The sequence below is a fragment of the Orcinus orca genome, chromosome 3 (assembly GCF_937001465.1).
Source record: "Orcinus orca chromosome 3, mOrcOrc1.1, whole genome shotgun sequence".
Taxonomy (NCBI): Eukaryota; Metazoa; Chordata; class Mammalia; order Artiodactyla; family Delphinidae; genus Orcinus; species Orcinus orca.
This window is the reverse complement of record NC_064561.1, coordinates 175,970,163-175,987,114: the sequence shown is the minus strand read 5'-3', so window position 1 is coordinate 175,987,114 and position 16,952 is coordinate 175,970,163. Positions and strand designations below refer to the sequence as shown.

The window sequence follows — 16,952 nt, the reverse complement described above, 5'->3', positions numbered from 1 at the left end:
ACAAGTAATTTATAGTAATCTTTCCTGCATTTTTTCCATCACGCCTGGGTGCTGTAATCCCAGACAAAGAGAAAGTGAAGATGTAATGGTCTAATGGTCTAATGAAGGTCTAATGGTCTAAGTGAAGGTCTAATGGTCACTTGGGCATCCTCCTGCCAGCTCGGAGGGCTGTGACCAATACCTCTCTGGAGGATGGAGGCTTCCTGGTAATAGGGCCATTCCATCACACCTGCCTAAGTGACCAGGTACCACAGCCTTAGAAGGATACAGAGAAGCATGTGAGAAGAAGAGGGAATCCACTTCAAATACTCTATGCTCTAGAGAACCAAAACATCTCCTAACTTGGTTCAATTGAGAATTGATGGGACTCGAGAATAATGTGGGATTATGAAGACTTTGGTTAGGGGAGAGGGGTCTTCAGATTTGTCCAATGTCCCCCAGCCCACTTCAGTGTCCCCCGTTTCCATTCCTGTCCTCTGCAGGTTACTGTCTGATGTAGGGGGCCTTTAGGGGCTAAAGGGACCACAGGATTCTTCGGGATACATGAAGTTTAGTTAGTTAGTTAGTTCCCTCCGCTTTGCTTTAAGGACAGTAAAACAGACAGTGTTCATAGGCTGATAATTAGCATTTATATGTCAGGGCCTAGCTATCCCCTTCCCACTGCCTCTGAGGTCCCTTCCTAAGCATCACGCTCCCAAAGTGAGGATACCCCCAAGGCATGGGGGAAGGACCATCCCCACAGCCACTGCATAATGGCATCCACAAAGCTCCTCGAGGGCAATGATTGTGCAGGAGGTCTGGGGGGAACGATGGAACACTCCTAAAAAAGCACAGTTTGATCACCTGCCAGTGGACTCGGTCATTCCCTACTAATTTAACTAAGGTTCAGCATGGAAACATCCTCTAGAAATTGGTCTTAGTTGATAGATAATGATTTGTAATTAGCACGTTGTGTGTGAATGAATGCTTCTAATGGCCTGCCCGTAATTCTTCTCTCAAGTAAGCAAAACTCCCTCTTTTATATGTCATTGATTTACACTAGTAATCGACCTGCTCTTCAAAGAAGCGGTGAACTTCATCATAGCTGCCATCCAGGTGGCCTCACACTTCCAGATAGTGGTGGCTGAATGAATGACGTTTCTGTCTACTTGTGAAAGTCCTCAGAGTGTAAATGTGTGTTAGCCTAAGAGCCTGGGCATGAGGAGGACATTCGGAACTTCAACACCTGCAATTAAACATTGCTAAGACCATGTGTACCTGATCACTGGGATAGGCTAAGGTGCCCTTTGCTGGTCTTTGAAGAGCTGAGCGCTACGTGGAACTTCTCCGCTCCATCTCGATGCTGCTACCCAAGTGTGGAGCATACAAAGTATTAGAGTTGGGAGGTTTGGAAAAATTACACAGGGAGGGAACTAGAATTTACTGGCTCTATTTCAGTGGGCTCTATATTCAACATGTAACAAATTCTTCTTTGTTTACTCTTGTACATGTATATATGCATACATATATGGATGCATGTTTATGTCTGTATACCTATCCATCCATCCATTTATCCATCTATCATCTACCTATTTATCTATCTAATCTATCTCCTTCTCTCCCTCCACCTTTCCTCTCTCTCAATTTCTCCTTCCTTCCTTCCTTCCTTCCCATCCATCCATTTATCCATCCAATTCCCGATTTATAGATGAAGAAACCAAAGGTCAGAGAAGATAAGAAACTTGTGCAGGATGCCATGGCTCCTGGTGGGGTGAGGCTGGGATGTGAATGCACACCTGGCTGACTCCAAAGTCCATGTTCTCTCTGAGACAGGAGCACAGTCTCTGTTGAGCCAAGGTGGCTCCACCTCGGGGGGTGGGCAGCCTCACTGAGTTGACTCCAGACCCTGTGATGAGAAGGGAGGCCATGGACAAAGGAAACCAAGATGAGGCCTGACTTCTCTGTGCTGGTCTCAGTAACCAGGGGAGGGGCAGTGCTAGAGCTTGGGAGGTCTTCAGGGGAAGCTACTTACGAGGATCGTGGCCCTCCTCCACGGTGGCTGCTTCTTTCTTTTTTTCTTTTCTGGCAAAGCCTGTTTCAAATTTCTTACTACTGCTATGGTCTCTCTGGCTGGTGGACATTTTTGGGTTGAGCACAAGCTTATTTTAGTCTCATATCAGGAGTTACCTTCTTCAGTTCATTTGTATTGTTCATAAGGTCCCATATCAACCCCTTCTCAGGTTGAGTTCTGCAGTTCGGAGAATTTGTGTGAATGAACCACCCAGAACAGCTGATGGTGGCACAGTTGTGTTTGAAGGGATTAAATTTGCTCCCTGGCCCCAGTGGTATGGATGTCGGCTGCTAAGATGCATTCACCGCAGAGGTATGTTGGCTGTATTTTGTCATTTACTTTAAGAGACTATCTGACAGTGTTCAAGATTAGGCAGGTGAAATGCTCCCCAATACCAGCCTTCCCCATAGAGGAGCTAAAATAAATGTTTTTTTTTTTTTTTTTTAACATACAGTGTGGACAAGCCAGACTTCTGTAAAGGAGGTGGAATGATGGTCCTATCCCACAGTGGTGTATTCTGAATCTGAGTCTCTTGTGGTCCAGAGGAGCCCTGGAACATCCAAGGAGCCTGAGGCTGTTGTCTGCTCTGCTTAAGGCAGCGTCCTCTCTGGGAGGGGCAGGTGCCACCAGCTGGCTCACGTGGCCATCACGGGGGTCCACACTCTCGGCGCTCCGTCCTGTGGCTTCTGCTCCTACAGAGTCATCCTTGCTGAAAGCTTTCCTCAGCAGCAGAATGTTTAGCGTAAATTATAAAGGACGCTGCTCCTTCTTAGCTCCCACCCCTGTAGCACACTGATGGAAGACTCCTTTGTATTCCTCACTGAGTTTGCCCACCAGTTGAACGTATTCCTAACACTAGGGAAATAGCTGCCCACTACAGACCTTCAAAGTCTACTGCACAGTGAAAGCTGAAGACTCAGGGTGTTATCATTATACAATGAATGAAGCCGTGGTGAAGATCAGTGCTTCTCAAAGTGTGGTCCCAAGACCAGGAGCATCAGTATTGCCTGGGAACTCTTTAGGGGTACAAATTATTGGGCTCCATCCCAGACCTACTGAATCAGAACATCTGGGGTTGGGGCACAGTAATCTATGTTTAACAGTCTTCCAGGGATCCTGACTCACCCTCAAATTTGAGAACCAGTGGTATACAGGAGGGCACATGGCACAAGAGGACAGAAGACCCAGGTTGGAGTCTTTGCCTCTTCCGAGCTTCTTCAGGTGACTGAGGGCGAACCCTTACCCTCCTTGAATCCCAATTTCCTCACCTCTGGGGATAATTTTATTTGCCTGCCCACCTGGCAGCCAGACTGAGGAACTCAAGATGCCATTTTTATTGCTGTCAGTAATAATTTGAAAACCAGTCAGCAAAACACCAAAACCCTTTGTTTCTAGTTTATGAACAAAAATCCTATTGCCAGCGGGATACGGTTAAATATGCTATTTTTCTTTTTAAGTACGGGATAGACTGGTAGAAGCTCAGCAGGGTTTTTGAAGGGTTTGAGTACTTAACTCTTAAAACAATATCTGTGACCCCAAACATAAAACCGAGGATCACAAATCTTATTTCACACGAATGGTTGTTTCTTCTAGGAGTCCTTATGCTCGGAATTCACTGATTCGAAACTGGAGTGGCAGGTAGTCACGTGGGGTGTGCCACAGCTGCGAGGCTGCCTGGCTGCTGCTCTGCTGAGTCAGGGGAAGCCCGCCTCCCACCTCCTGCCCCGGCCCCTCCCTTGCTTGGCCATGCATCCAGGGCTGTTGCCTTATTTTCAGATCTCACTGTCTTTTGCCTCGTCCCAGAGATCCCCCTGAAACTAGTTTCCCTCGGTGAATCACTTCTTCTCTAAGATGAATCCCTGTCCAGACTCCTCTGCAAAGCTCAGGAGGCCCAGCTTTGACACCGAAACCGAATGGACCCCGGCACATCCCTCCCGGTTAAATTTTTCAAGCTGGCCATTTACTAGCTATGAGGTTGTGAAGTGGCTTTTAGCCCAGAAAAGTTCCCAAAACAAAAGCCATCTGTGATAACCAACCATGCTCACATGGGCAGAAAATCCACACCATGGATGCTGTTTACAAGGTCATCTCCAGAAGCACCCATCTGGAAGAGGAGCAAATGGCCAGCTTTTCTGAATGGTCAGGATGGTCTTCCTTTACCGAATTCCCAAGAGGGAAGGCTGTAAGTAAAGTCAAAGTGTATCCTGATAACAGAGTCCAAAACAAGTAAAACTTTTATTACTTTCTCAAGTCACTGGAGTGTCATAATGATTTTCTTGGAAAAAATTTTTTAGGTAAAAAACAACTCTCTCTGGTGGACATTTCAAAAATGTTGCTTGATATTAGAATGGAGTTAACAGTCCAGTTGCCCCCTTCTCTCAGCTGGACCAGCTGAGGGAATAATGATGGCACTGAGCTATGGTCACAGGACTCAGCTCTGCTGGGGGTCGGCCTGCAACGTCTCCCCTGTGCTGACGAGTGGCTCAGAGCTTGCTCTCCATCCAGAGTGAGTTTCAGTACATCCACCTGAGACACCGTGGCCTTGATGTTTCACACCGAGGTTGAGTCGAGTTCATTCTAGGGCCCAGGAGGCCCTAGAATGAAAAGGCTGCATACAATAGGCTGTGCTCACTCTCTCGGGGCAGGGATGCCATCTTGGTGCGTTAATTCCAATTTTCTTAAATGCTCAGAATAGGCTTGGGTGAAGAGAATGTGCCTCTTAGAACCATTGTGGACTGTCCTCTAAACCTAGGTTGCAAGCAGTCTGTTGGAATGTACTGCAGCCACACTGTGCGATGCCAAGGACCCCTGGGCCACACCAGGGTGTTTCTTCATTGCCAACAATAGTGGGATTCCCTGGAGATAAAGGCTGACGTAGAACAGGCTGATTCTGGTGATGAACTTCTCTTGACCTATAGAAGCTGAAGACTGATTTTATGCTCTTGGATGCAAAACCAGGGTCCTATCATATCCTGACAAATATCTTTAAGAGCTGGAGATGACTGGCTCACTGTACCTGATATTTGCTGGAAGAAAAAGCATTGATTCCCATAAATAGAGTTGGCATTTCCATTTTCCTTTATGTTTGGGTAGGCATGTTGATCTGCAAATAGTTGGGGGCCACCCCTGGTGACCTCTTGTCTAGAGCTCATGCCCCTCTGTTTATTCACTGACTTCTTTGCTTTTAGCAAAGACCAGAACTGTGTCCTCCTCCCTCTTCCCTTAGAAACAGTCTTGCACCAGACATTCTACCTGCTGGAAGGGAGTCCCTCTCCTCTTCAAAGATGCTGCCCTGCTGGGTGGTGAGAACTGATTAAAAACACACATTTCCCTTTCATGTTGACTTTCATCTGGTTACTGTGATCAAGTAAACAGCTTTCAGGTTTATCTTTTCAGTACTATTTTCATGACACATGGCAGGAATCTAGAGCGTCAGCAGAAGCCAGTTCTGGAAACGATTACCAGTAGCCAAGAGTTATAAAGAATGTCAGTCTTTCTGTGATGACCACCATGGGGAAGGAAAAGTATGAGGTTATTCATCAGTAAAGGAGCAGAGGCGGTGCCTTCTTGCTTTTATAGTTCCCCTTAGAACCAGAGAGAAAACGAGCCTTCAACGAATATTTGCTAAATAAAACACACGCGAAAACACAGATGGATTCTTTTAAGTATCTACCAGCCAGGGTTCCTCAAATTTCAACATCCACACGAATCACCAAGACAGCTTGATAAAATGCAACTCGGATGCAGAAGACCCTGAATGGGTTAGGGTTAGGGTTAGGGTTAGGGGCCAGAGAAGCATCTCTTCTGTGTTTCTAACAAGCTCCCAGGTGATGCTGTTGTTGCTTGTTCCCCCACTAGCCTGAGCAGCGAGGCACAACACCATGCCTTCTATTCAGTTGTTTACATTGAACTTGATGTGTCTATGTTATTAGTAACTGTCATGTATAATGAATGCTTTCTTCCAAATAAGAATTGGCTGGGTTACAGGAGCTACTCAATCCATGTCTAGTAATTAGACAATTTGTCTAGTAACCAGCATCTTACACTTGCCATAACTAACACCTGATGCCGCGAAAAAAACAAAAGATTGCTTTCAAATCTGAGGCTGTTCTGATGACTGCCACCACCCACGTGTACGCTGTGTCCCACGTGAGCAGAGAGCAGCGGGGACCGTTATTTTCTTTTTCCATTTTTTATGCATGTTAAATAGAAACTAACTTATTTTTTACACTTCCAAGATATTTCACAGGAGTCGAAGGGAGAAACAAACACCAACGTGCTACCTCTCTTTTACCTGGTTATGTTTGATGTCTTCAGCGGGCGCACCATATGAATTCCTATACAAAGTTGAAATTCCAGTATTTTGAGCTGAAAGCAAAAGAGAAACAAAAGTATTAGCACTGAACGCCAGACTTCAAATGAGGAATGATGGTTATCGAGGCCAGTTTTGCCCTGACAAAGCTTGGTGTCTCATGGATCATTCCAGATGCAAGAAATTCGTTAGCCCTGAACACTTCATTTTACATACAGACATTAAGAGAGAAGAACAGTTATTCTATAAAATCCCCGTTGCACGTCAGCCTCTTGCAATAACATTCAGCTTGCAGACGGGGTCAAGGCAGGTGCATCAAACAGATGGTCATCTTGCCAGTTCTATGGCCTTGTTTTCTGGTGAAAACTGGCAGATGATAAAAGCGTGTCACCTGCACTGAAGCATGCAGGAATCTGGATCGGCCGCTTGGTGTTTAGCTGGGGAATGACAAGAATGAAATTTCTAATTTGAGCTCACAGAAGTGCTTGATCATCTTTGAGACAGTTGACTTCTCAACGGCCTGAAGGATGGGCAGGAAGCACCACCCGCCTTTGCCCTGCGCATCTGGGCGGCTACGGCTTCGGAGTCCTGTTCAACACAGAGACGGGAGACTCCCACCCTGTCTTGTGACCAGTCTGTGTTCTAGACAAAAGGAAGGAAGGTCTCCTCCGGTTGCCAGCAGCTTCCAAAGTCCTGGACAAGATGCCCACTTGCCTGCCTCCTCCCCTGGGGCCCTTGAGGCTGCTGTCACAGGCCTAGAGGAAGGGCCCAGGGCAAGACTCCCCTCATAGCTGCTAAAAGGTCCTAGTTTAAGAAAGCTCTGGAAAAAAACATTGTCTGTCGAGTGTCAACGGGTATCTAAAACACTCTAGATATCAAGAAAAATTTATCTTTTGCTTCCAGTATCTATGGGATCATGAAATAGGATGACACACCACCTATTCTCTCAGAGATACAGGCCACCAAGTCAGTATAATCATTCCACCCATGTTTATTACTAAAAGCACATAATAGCTGTGCAATAAAACTCCTCTTGGGAAATTCTGCTTAGAATGTGAGAGCTGAGAGCCCACTTCCCATTTTAAAGACCACTCTGATAGACTCTCTGGTTGAACGCCCATCACTCCTGTCTCTGCATCACTGCGGAAACCACCATCCCTCGCCTGGACCACCGCTACAGCATCCTATTCTCAACGGCCCAGCTTCCACTCTGCCCAGCCTGTTCCTTCATCCCCCCTGTTCCCATCACCTGAGCGATCATCATGTTAGACAGACCAGATTATGTCACTTGATTCCCTGCCCATTATGGTCTTCGAGGCTCCGTGTGATCTGGACCCGTCCTGACTTCCTGCAGAATTTCCTGCTCTTCTTCCCACAGTTCAGGGAGCTGTGCTGGCCCTCCTTCCTAGCTTGAGCATCCAAATTTATTTTGCATCAGGGATGTTGGACTTCCTGATGCTTCTCCCTGGAACTTGCTTGCCCCAGACTCTGGACTATCTCTCCTTGTTGATATTCGGGTTTCAGCTCAAACGTCTCCTCCTTGACCGTGTTAGTTAAAGTTACCCTGCCCACCTGGGGCCCTCTATCTCATTACCCCATTTATTTCCACCATCACACTCAACGCCAAGTGCTACCACCTCCTTAGTGAGTTTGTTTCATGTTTACCTTGTGTATTACCTCCCTTCATCTAGGAGATAAGAAGCTCCATGAGGACAGACATCTGTCTGTCCTGCCACCTTTGTAGGCTGCCCCAGCATCTGGGACAGTGCCTGGCCTTGAGGGATGCTCACAGAGTGAGTGCTTTTTTTGCTGAGTGAATGAATGAATGACTAAACCTTAGAAAAATCTGCCTTCAGAGCTATAACCTGCTGATGGAAAATGTTACTCCAAGGATAAGGTGAAATTTTTTTTCTATTACTCAGAATAAAATACATTTTTTTTTGGTAGAATGTGCATTTTTATAGCCTTGGCCTCCCTCCCTGTTGTGCTTGTGGCTTCCAAGCTGAAGATGTTTCTACTGGAAGTTCTTTCCTCCTGCTCTTTGGCGCACTTCACCTGTTTAAAGGAGACTGTGTAGCTGAGATTGAACTCGTGGCCTTTCTGGATACATGAAGCACGTGTCTTCACAGGTGCTCTGCCATGTATGTGTCTGAGCAAAGAGTCAACTCACAGGGAAATGCCTTTCTTTTTTTTTATAGACCCCAATTTCCAACTATATCAATAGATTGAAGATTAGAGCAGCTTTAAAAGGCATAAGAGAGATACTGACAGAAACAGAATCGACCACTGGATGTTAAGGTATTTGGGAAGCTCAGGTGGGAGGGCAAAATCCCCTGGTGAATTTTTAAGTCAGGCTGTGTAGCTGCTGGGATCACACAGCCCTCCTCTGATGCGTGCTTCTGAGCACGTAACACTCCTAGGGAATCATGACCGCGAGAAACAGCTATAACAGTGCTGCATGCCTGAATGAACAGCTGCCTTTGGCTTTCTGAGGGCTCCTCAGAGGCAGAGAAACACTAAGGAGAGAAGACATTTTAAGAGACGTCTAAGCTAGAGATTGAATACAGAGAAGGCAGGTGGAGGGGAAGCCTGAAATATAAACCCAGATGGATCTGCATTTCTGAGAGCTCAGGAGAGGAGATGATGACCCAGGCAAGGAACTGCTTTTCACTTTAAAGCTTTTGCATGTTGCGTTTTGAGGGTGACGTTTCCCATGGTTTTCCCACAGCAAAGGGAATGTTTCCTGTGGGGGAAATGGTATAAGACATCCCCTGATGCCTTAGAAACAAGGAAGATGGCCGTTTTTCAGATTTTTTTCAATAACTGAACTTTAAATGCCCCCTGGATTTATTGGTGAATGAGAAAAGGTACTGCTTGGGATACGGAGGTCCCAAGAAATCTGATCTGCCAGTAAACGCTGGAATGATGGACATTTGCTAAAGGGAAGCAGAACAGAGGTTGGCAATTCATCATTTCCATCCCTACATGAAATGTTGATTTCCACCTGGCTTGGCTGGGGAGCTACTCATACCATCGGAGAGGGGGGCAAACACACCCACCAATCTCAGCACCAACACCACCCCCACCTCCTCCATCACCATCAACATCACTGTGATACTAACAACTAACTTTCACCCAGTACTTATTGGCTTAAAGGGAACCTTCTTGTATAAACATATTATTCAATAATGACCTCATGCTCTTCTAGGCTTGCTACATGATTGACAGTGTAGTTTTGAATTGCATTTTTAAGTAAGTTAGAGCAAAGCGTTTAAGCCTCTCAATAAGTTTGAAAAGTTACATATATATCAATGCTGCAGTTGTCAAGATCCCTGCCATTTTCTAGGAAGATTAAACATCTAGAAACATATTAGATTTTATTTTTTATTGTCTGATGTGTGCAGAGCAGGATCATGTACCACTGGAACTATTTCAACACAAACACACCACAATGAAAAACCTTTTTTTTTTTTTTTTTGCAGTACGCGGGCCTCTCACAGTCGTGGACTCTCCCGTTGCGGAACACAGGCTCTGGACGCGCAGGCTCAGCGGCCATGGCTCACGGGCCCAGCTGCTCCGTGGCATGTGGGATCTTCCCAGACCGGGGCACTAACCCGGGTCCCCTGCATCAGCAGGCAGACTCTCAACCACTGCGCCACCAGGGAAGCCCTGAAAAACCTTTTGAATGATTCTACCGGCCAAGAGAGTTAAAGTGAAAAGATCAACTTAAATAATAACAGTGCAGTCGATTTCACAATTATTCTTGTAATTATAGTCTCACTTTGTTATCCCTGCCTGCTGGTGATGTGGCAACCTAGGGCGATAATAATCGAAAAACGAAGGGGTCAGGTGAATTTCGAGTCACCACTGCTCTGGAGTAATCAGTACAAATTAGATTCTCCACTGAATATCTCGACTCTAGGGACTTGGCACTCAGATTCATGAGCTTCTTTGTTCATGCTCATTGACGACAGGGGACAACACTTATGGGGAAAAAAGAACCAGAGAACGAGAATCAGAAGGTACATCCTATGTTGGACTTCCCTGGTGGTTCAGTGCTTAAGACTCTGCACTTCCAGGGCAGGGGGTGCAGGTTCAATCCCTGGTCGTGGAACTAAGCTCCCACATGCTGTGGGGCACAGCCAAAAAGAAAAAGAAGATATGTCCTACGCCATGCATTCAGTTCTCCATTCAGGGGATGTTTCAGGCGTGAGGGTGAGGCGTTCGCTGGTGGAGTGTGTATGTGGAGGCAGAGTGCTGAGCTGGGCTGGGTACCACGAGCATCTGTTTATGAGGCTCTCCTTTCTGGAGCCGGAGAGAGTTACCATGGAAACCACGGCCTCTGGGGTAAATACAGTTACCATGAGAAAAATTTATCTTAGACGTCCTGGGTCCAAAAGACATGTCAATAAATCATCCAATTTGTCTATTCTGTTTCCCTGCAGGTCTACACCTAAATAATATCAGGGAGACTTAACACACGCTTTTAAGTTTCTTCTGAATAAGAGGGTCTCAGTGTCTGTTTAGGATTGCACCCTTGTACTGCAGTTTTATGAATGCCCTAATCTGACCCTGTTCTGTTGAAGTTCCTATGGTCTGTTTTCAGGAGGGGCCCATCTCCACATCCATGTGGCAAAGAAGGGTGTGGAATTGCTGGTTAGAGATCCTGATGGTTCTGGCAGCTCTGCTTTCAAGGCATAACCCCCGCCGCCCTGCCCCCCATCAATAACGCCAAATCGTATCCAGGAGCAAACCGGGGCAGGAGAGAGGTGTGGGGGGATCCTGGAGGGGACGATGAATGTGGACATCGAGCCCCACCCCAAGGAGAGCGGTACAGAGTAAGAGGAGAGCTGAGTCGAGGCTGGCCACAAGGCAGGCTGGCCTGGGTGCCCTGGGGGGCAATGGCACCAATTTTGGCCTCCGCAGAGTCCCAGCTCATGAGCCAATGGGTGCGATTGGGGGAGTGAAGGACGAAGGGCATGAAAGATCAATGCCTCCCTAGGGAAACTGAGGCCAGTGGTTCTGATGAATCTTCCTGGGAGTTTGTCGTGGCCAGAGAGTGGTTTCATGTCGAGAGGGGAAGACGCCCACAGCAGTTCTGTGGGTCTCCCTGAAATCCTCTCTTCCTCTGCTTCTCTCCCGTCCCCTCCCCTTCCCTCCCTTCCTTTTCTTATCCTCTTTCTCCTCCCCATCCTCATGGACAAAGCTTGGCCCACCATCTTGGGTTATGCCAACAAAGAAGAAATCTATGGTGACCTCGTCCTCTAATTTGAGAAAATATCATGAACTGGGCAAGTGAGAAGGAAAGGGGTAGGGAAAGAAAGACAGAAGAAAAAATTTGTGCAGAGAGGATTTTCTCTTAGCTATTCCAGGAATAAGATGCTCCGTTTTTATACCTCCAGCTTCATCTCCTCATGGCCAATCCCTGGGAATCTTCGCTATCAAGCTCTCAAGTCCTGCAGAGCTGCCAAGCAAAGCTGAAGCCTGATGTCCCAGCCCTCTGCCCTGTCCCAGGTCCTGTCATGAACTCTGCAGAGGAACCGTGCACAGCCAAGCTCACCTGTCATGGTGTCTTTCCTGGAAGTGTGTTCTCCTTTTGTTCCGTGGTAAGTGGCGTTGCTGCCAGTGGACTCATAGTCTGTTTTTCTTTCTTTGAGGCTGATCATTTCCCGAGGTGAAGCTGGGGCACTTGCTACATAAAGAAATCGGAAGGATGACTTTCTGTGTCTCATTCCACAGCACGTATAGCTTTTCACACAAACAGGTAAAGTCATAAATGCATCTGGCTCAACACAGGTCAGTATGTGTACGTGGACCTGTTGATTTTTATGTTTGTTCTTTTGGTTCTTGTCTTTCCCCTTCCCTTCCTCCATGTCACTTGGTGCTTTAGAGTTAAGGGGACACACAACTCGGAGGCAGGGAATTAAGGACTATATCCTGGGAGCATCTTCCCTACAGAGACATCCTCGTGGGGATGTGACCTGCTCAAGGACAGTTTCAAGAATGAGATCCATCTTGGCTGCTTTTTCTTTCTTTTTTCTTTTCCTTTTTTTCCCCTCCCTCTTCTTCCTTCCTTCCTTTGAAAAAATTAGATGTGTTTCAGAGGAGCGATTACTGATACTGAAGAATCCCTGATTAAATCAGATGCGCTTTTACTTAAACATGTTTCACGCAGAAACGGCCCTAAAGGAAGGCAGAAGATGATGTGGGGGACCAGTAGAGCCCCACCCACCGAGGTCTTCTCCATCAGCCTGGGGGCTGGGCTGGGGGGTGTGGCATGAGAGCACCTGTCTCCTGATGGGGGTCCTTGCTCCATCTCAAACGCCCCTAACAATCTCCCCCACACACCTTGCGCCCCAGTCCCTCGCTGCCTGTCGGACCTGGGGACTGAGCCCTGTCAACCGTTTGTGTCTTCATGTCTTCAGTGATGGGCTGTGATTAGAGGATTCCCTTAGGAATTCCACGATTCTTTAACAAACTGGGCCCAGAACAGAGGAAAACCTGAACTTGGACTTAAGGAAGCAAACAAAAAGAGGTTTAGTTTTCTTTAAAGATTGGATGGATTGCGAGCAAGTGAGCAAGTAAGCCGCCCTGCCAGTGCAGAGATGTGCTGGGAGAAGTGGAGGTTAAGTGTGTGTGCCAGCGCTAAGGCAGCTACCGTGCGCCCATCCTATGGGCTGACCTCACATTGGTCTCCACGCTCCTCAATGAGGCCACTCGCATCCCAAGCTTAGTCAATTGCATCTCACCCATTCTGAGTGCAGCCGTGCTACTCTTCGGTCCCAGAGCCTTCCCCAGCTTCCATGCCCGAGGGCAGTGCTTCATAAGCTTGTTTAACCTTAAGACTCACCTGAGAACCTGGGGATCACAAAACCCGACCCTGGACCTTGTGAATCTGAATTTTCAGTTGGGCCTAGGAATCCAAATTTAGCAAGCATGCCTGGTGAATCTCTGGGGAACTCCGAGTTTTAGGATAAAGCTCATTTTCCTTCACTAGTGTCCAAGCCCCTCCCCAGTCAAGCCTCAGTTTACCTTTCAGCTGTTTGTTCACACCCTCTGCAGGGTCCCCCAGCTCCAGCCCACTGGGCCTGCTTGTTGCCTATCTGAGTCACTTGATTCATTTCACCAAACTTAGTATCTTCTATGTGCAAAGCCCCGTGCTAGACACGGGGGACAAAAACACGAGTCACAGCACACTTTCTGAAGTTGAGGAGCTCTTCATCGGGTGAGGAAGTGAAACCAGAAGATGGCTCAGTGGATGTCTTAGCCAAGCACTGGGAAGGTAACAATGGGGGCCTTTGCCCATCCTTTCCTGAAAGGCCCCATACCCACCTCTCAGACCTGTCAAATAAAATCAAGGCTCACTGCTGAGATCTTGAAACCCTCAGAGATTTCCAATCCTAGCTGCCCATCAGAATTAGTTACCTAGAATACTTAAAAATACATTGATGCTTGAACATGCCCCCCAGCCAGTTGCACCAGAATCTCTGGGTGTAAATCCAATGGGAAGGCAGGGAAGAAACCTGCAATTGTTCCACGTAACTCAACTGGGCTCTGGGTCCAGTTCCTGCGTGTTCTCAGAACACGGGCTACTGCGTCTCACTCACCCCCTCCACCTCTGCCCCATCTCTTCTCTTCTCTCTCCATCTTCCTCTCCGGGTAGAGTCCTCTCCTGCCCTTGCTCCTAGATCCTCTGCATAAAGACTGGCCTTTTATGAGTCACTGCCAGGCAATCGTGAAGGGACAATATTTTGGAGCCTCTTGACCAAAGCTTTTAAAATGAGAATCCGATATTGCACAGATGGTGGGGTTTACTAAACTATGTCAAGTGTGTAATTATCTCCTGAGACCTCACACACAGTGGTCTGAGTCTCCAGTAAACCAGAAGGATACTCCTGGAAAAATCACATCACGCCAACAAGCGTTTATTAGGTGTCTTCGAAGTGCCTTGCCTGGGTACCACCAGGCAGTGCTCCACCTGTATCCCTGGGATGCTGACATCCTGTAAGGCGCTGCTTCTCTTTCTGGGCGCCTTCCAATCTATTATATTATTCTATCTTCCTGACACTGATTGGTTCTTCATAATTAGAGCTCTTAAAGACACTGTCCTTTAGCTTCCAAGACTCACTGCTCTTTATCTTTTTAAGAACTATGAAAATAACATGTGTAAAAGGCCACCTCCATGCCTCTGAGGCAGGTGGAAGTTCCTCCAGTTACATGGGGCTTCCTAATTCTCGTTCAGCGTGGGGCTAAACATCAGAAGTGATAACACCGCACTAAAAATATAAGTTTTCATGGGGCTGGGAGAGGGTAATCTATTTCAGTCAAATATTCCCCATTCATCTCTGATTCTCCCCATCGTTATGACAGTAAAGTATGGTGTAAAGTTTCATGACAAACATCCTCAAGGGCAGAGGGGCCACCCTGCTGGGGAGTGCTCTGTACCATGCCCTTGAGACTCAGTTCCAGAAAATATAGTTTCCTCAGCAGGAGGAGGGCAGCGAAGAGCAAGGAGAAACTTTTCTTAAACAAAACCCTCTATCTGTGCGCGTGTGTGTGTTCGCCCATATAAAATTATTTATTACACATTGAATAAAACAACAATAAAATCTAATAAGAATGAGACGGGGGAGGGGCAATATAGCAGTAGGGGATTAGGAAGTATAAACTATTATGTATAAAACAAGCTACAAGGATATACTGTGCAGCACAGGGAACACAGCTGATATTGTACAGTAACTATAAATGGAGTATAACCTTTAAAAATTGTGAATCACTGTATTGTACACCTGTAACTTATGTAATATTGTACATCAACTATACTTTGATAAAAAAATTAAAAAGAAAGAATGAAATAAAATTAGAAAAAATTAAATTGAATGGTTTAAAAGTTACAGTTGATTGTAATATGAATATATGAAATGATTTATCTGCTGGCTTACAGGTAATAATGAAAAGCAAATCAGGTACGGAACAGTAACGAAAGCCTCAATGACAGTTTTCAAACGTAGGTCATTCTCAAGGAGGAAGGAGCACACCCTCTCTCCCCTACTCTGTTATCCCAAATCTAATCGATCAAATGCAACCTAAACTATCTTAAGTGGGTAAAACGTCCGTGGAAAACCCTGAACTGCAAACACTTGGTGGTTTTATACATTCCTATTCCTCCCTGAATGCGGGCCCAGGATGTGCATTTCATGCCTGTGACACCTGTTAGAGGTTTTTAGAAACCTGTTAGAAAGATGTTTGTTCTGAGTCTGTGTACGTATGATACAAAGTCACCACCACTGTAAAAAGAAAACAGATTCATTTGAGATTTCTAGTAAGTGTCCCAGTCCGGATGGCCCTCCTGCCTGTGGGGTCAGCTAAGGGGTCGGGGCGGGGGGCCTTGGATCCAAGAGAAGCAGCCACTGGCTCGGGGCCCCTCTTACCTGAGCGGTTGTTGGGAGACACGCGCACAGGGGAGATGGAGGGCGTGCGAGAGGAGGAGTAGGGTCTTTGCCGATCCCTCTCGATGGTTGAAGATGAGGCTACGAAGTGATACTGTGACCATCCATCCTGCAATAGACAGCAGCTCCTATTAACCGGGGAAGGCAGAGAGATGCCTCACGTCCTCACACTTGGACGTGCCAAGCATTGGAATTTGCAAAGCATTTCTCCAGTCTGTCAGGAGAGGTCTCAGATCTCTGCGCCTCCATTGTCCAGGTTAACAGAGAGGAGCGATAACTGAGACCCACCCCCTGCCCCCTCCAGACAGCCTGACTCGGGGAGGGCCTGCCCTCGGTGCTTGCTTTCCGCCCCAGATGGGAGATAAATTGTCTCCTTGCAAACCTGCTTTGGCCTGAAGACTGTATTTAAATGAAAACATGCTGCTCAGAATGAGCCTGAAACTATTTTTTGCCTGCCTGGCTCCAGCTCTGTCTGGTCCTCTTTTCAACCACCTCCAAGTTTTCCAAAGTGTTTACTCTTCTTTTCTCGGGACCAATCTGTTAGTGATCAGAATGCCGAGAAGCATCGTCCCTTCCCTTCGTCCCTTACCATTCATCTCCCTTACATGGTTTCAAGGTCCTTCTCTGCCTCAAATGCCCCGTCCCCACCAGCTCAAGGCCTTCAGCATGACTGCTGCCAAGAATTCACACTCAGGTTGCTACGTTCTCTGATTTGCCCCAGGAATTCTATTTTTCAATGTACAGCATATTCAAAATGCCTCCTACCAATCAATCCGCCATTCGCCTTCTAATATCTGGTTAATACAGGAAAAGCATGTATACCATTTTTCATCATGAAAACCATATAAATACATTATGGATCATTTTTTGAATTTAGAAAGCATAAAGAAGAAAATAAAAATAGCCAACAATTCCTCTCTCCTCCTCTCCAGAGAACTTCTGTTGAGATGTCACAGTATTTCCTTTCAGTCTTTTTTCTTCTTTAATTCAAGGTTAGTTTTCTCAAAGCAAGATGTCAAAGAGTACTGACATTATCAAGGAAAAGCAGACACCTGCTGCACTCCCAGTTCCTGCTTCACAGAGGCAACCACTTTTAACTCTTTTGTTCTTTTTCTTTTTTGACCTTTTCAAGGGACTCAAT

General features: G+C 46.5%; 1 protein-coding gene across 6 annotated transcripts in view; it reads right to left on the bottom strand.

The window, feature by feature from the left end:
• The window catches only part of CTNND2 (catenin delta 2), a 947,506-nt gene that overhangs the window by 2,009 nt on the left and 928,545 nt on the right, over positions 1-16,952 (bottom strand). For all 6 annotated transcript variants that reach the window (XM_004274484.4, XM_033436579.2, XM_033436580.2 and 3 more), the window contains 3 exons: positions 15,794-15,920; positions 11,923-12,054; positions 6,345-6,418 (listed from right to left, as the gene is read on the bottom strand). In XM_004274484.4, coding sequence (XP_004274532.1) covers positions 6,345-6,418; positions 11,923-12,054; positions 15,794-15,920 — 333 coding nt within the window. The remainder of the gene's footprint in view (positions 1-6,344; positions 6,419-11,922; positions 12,055-15,793; positions 15,921-16,952) is intronic.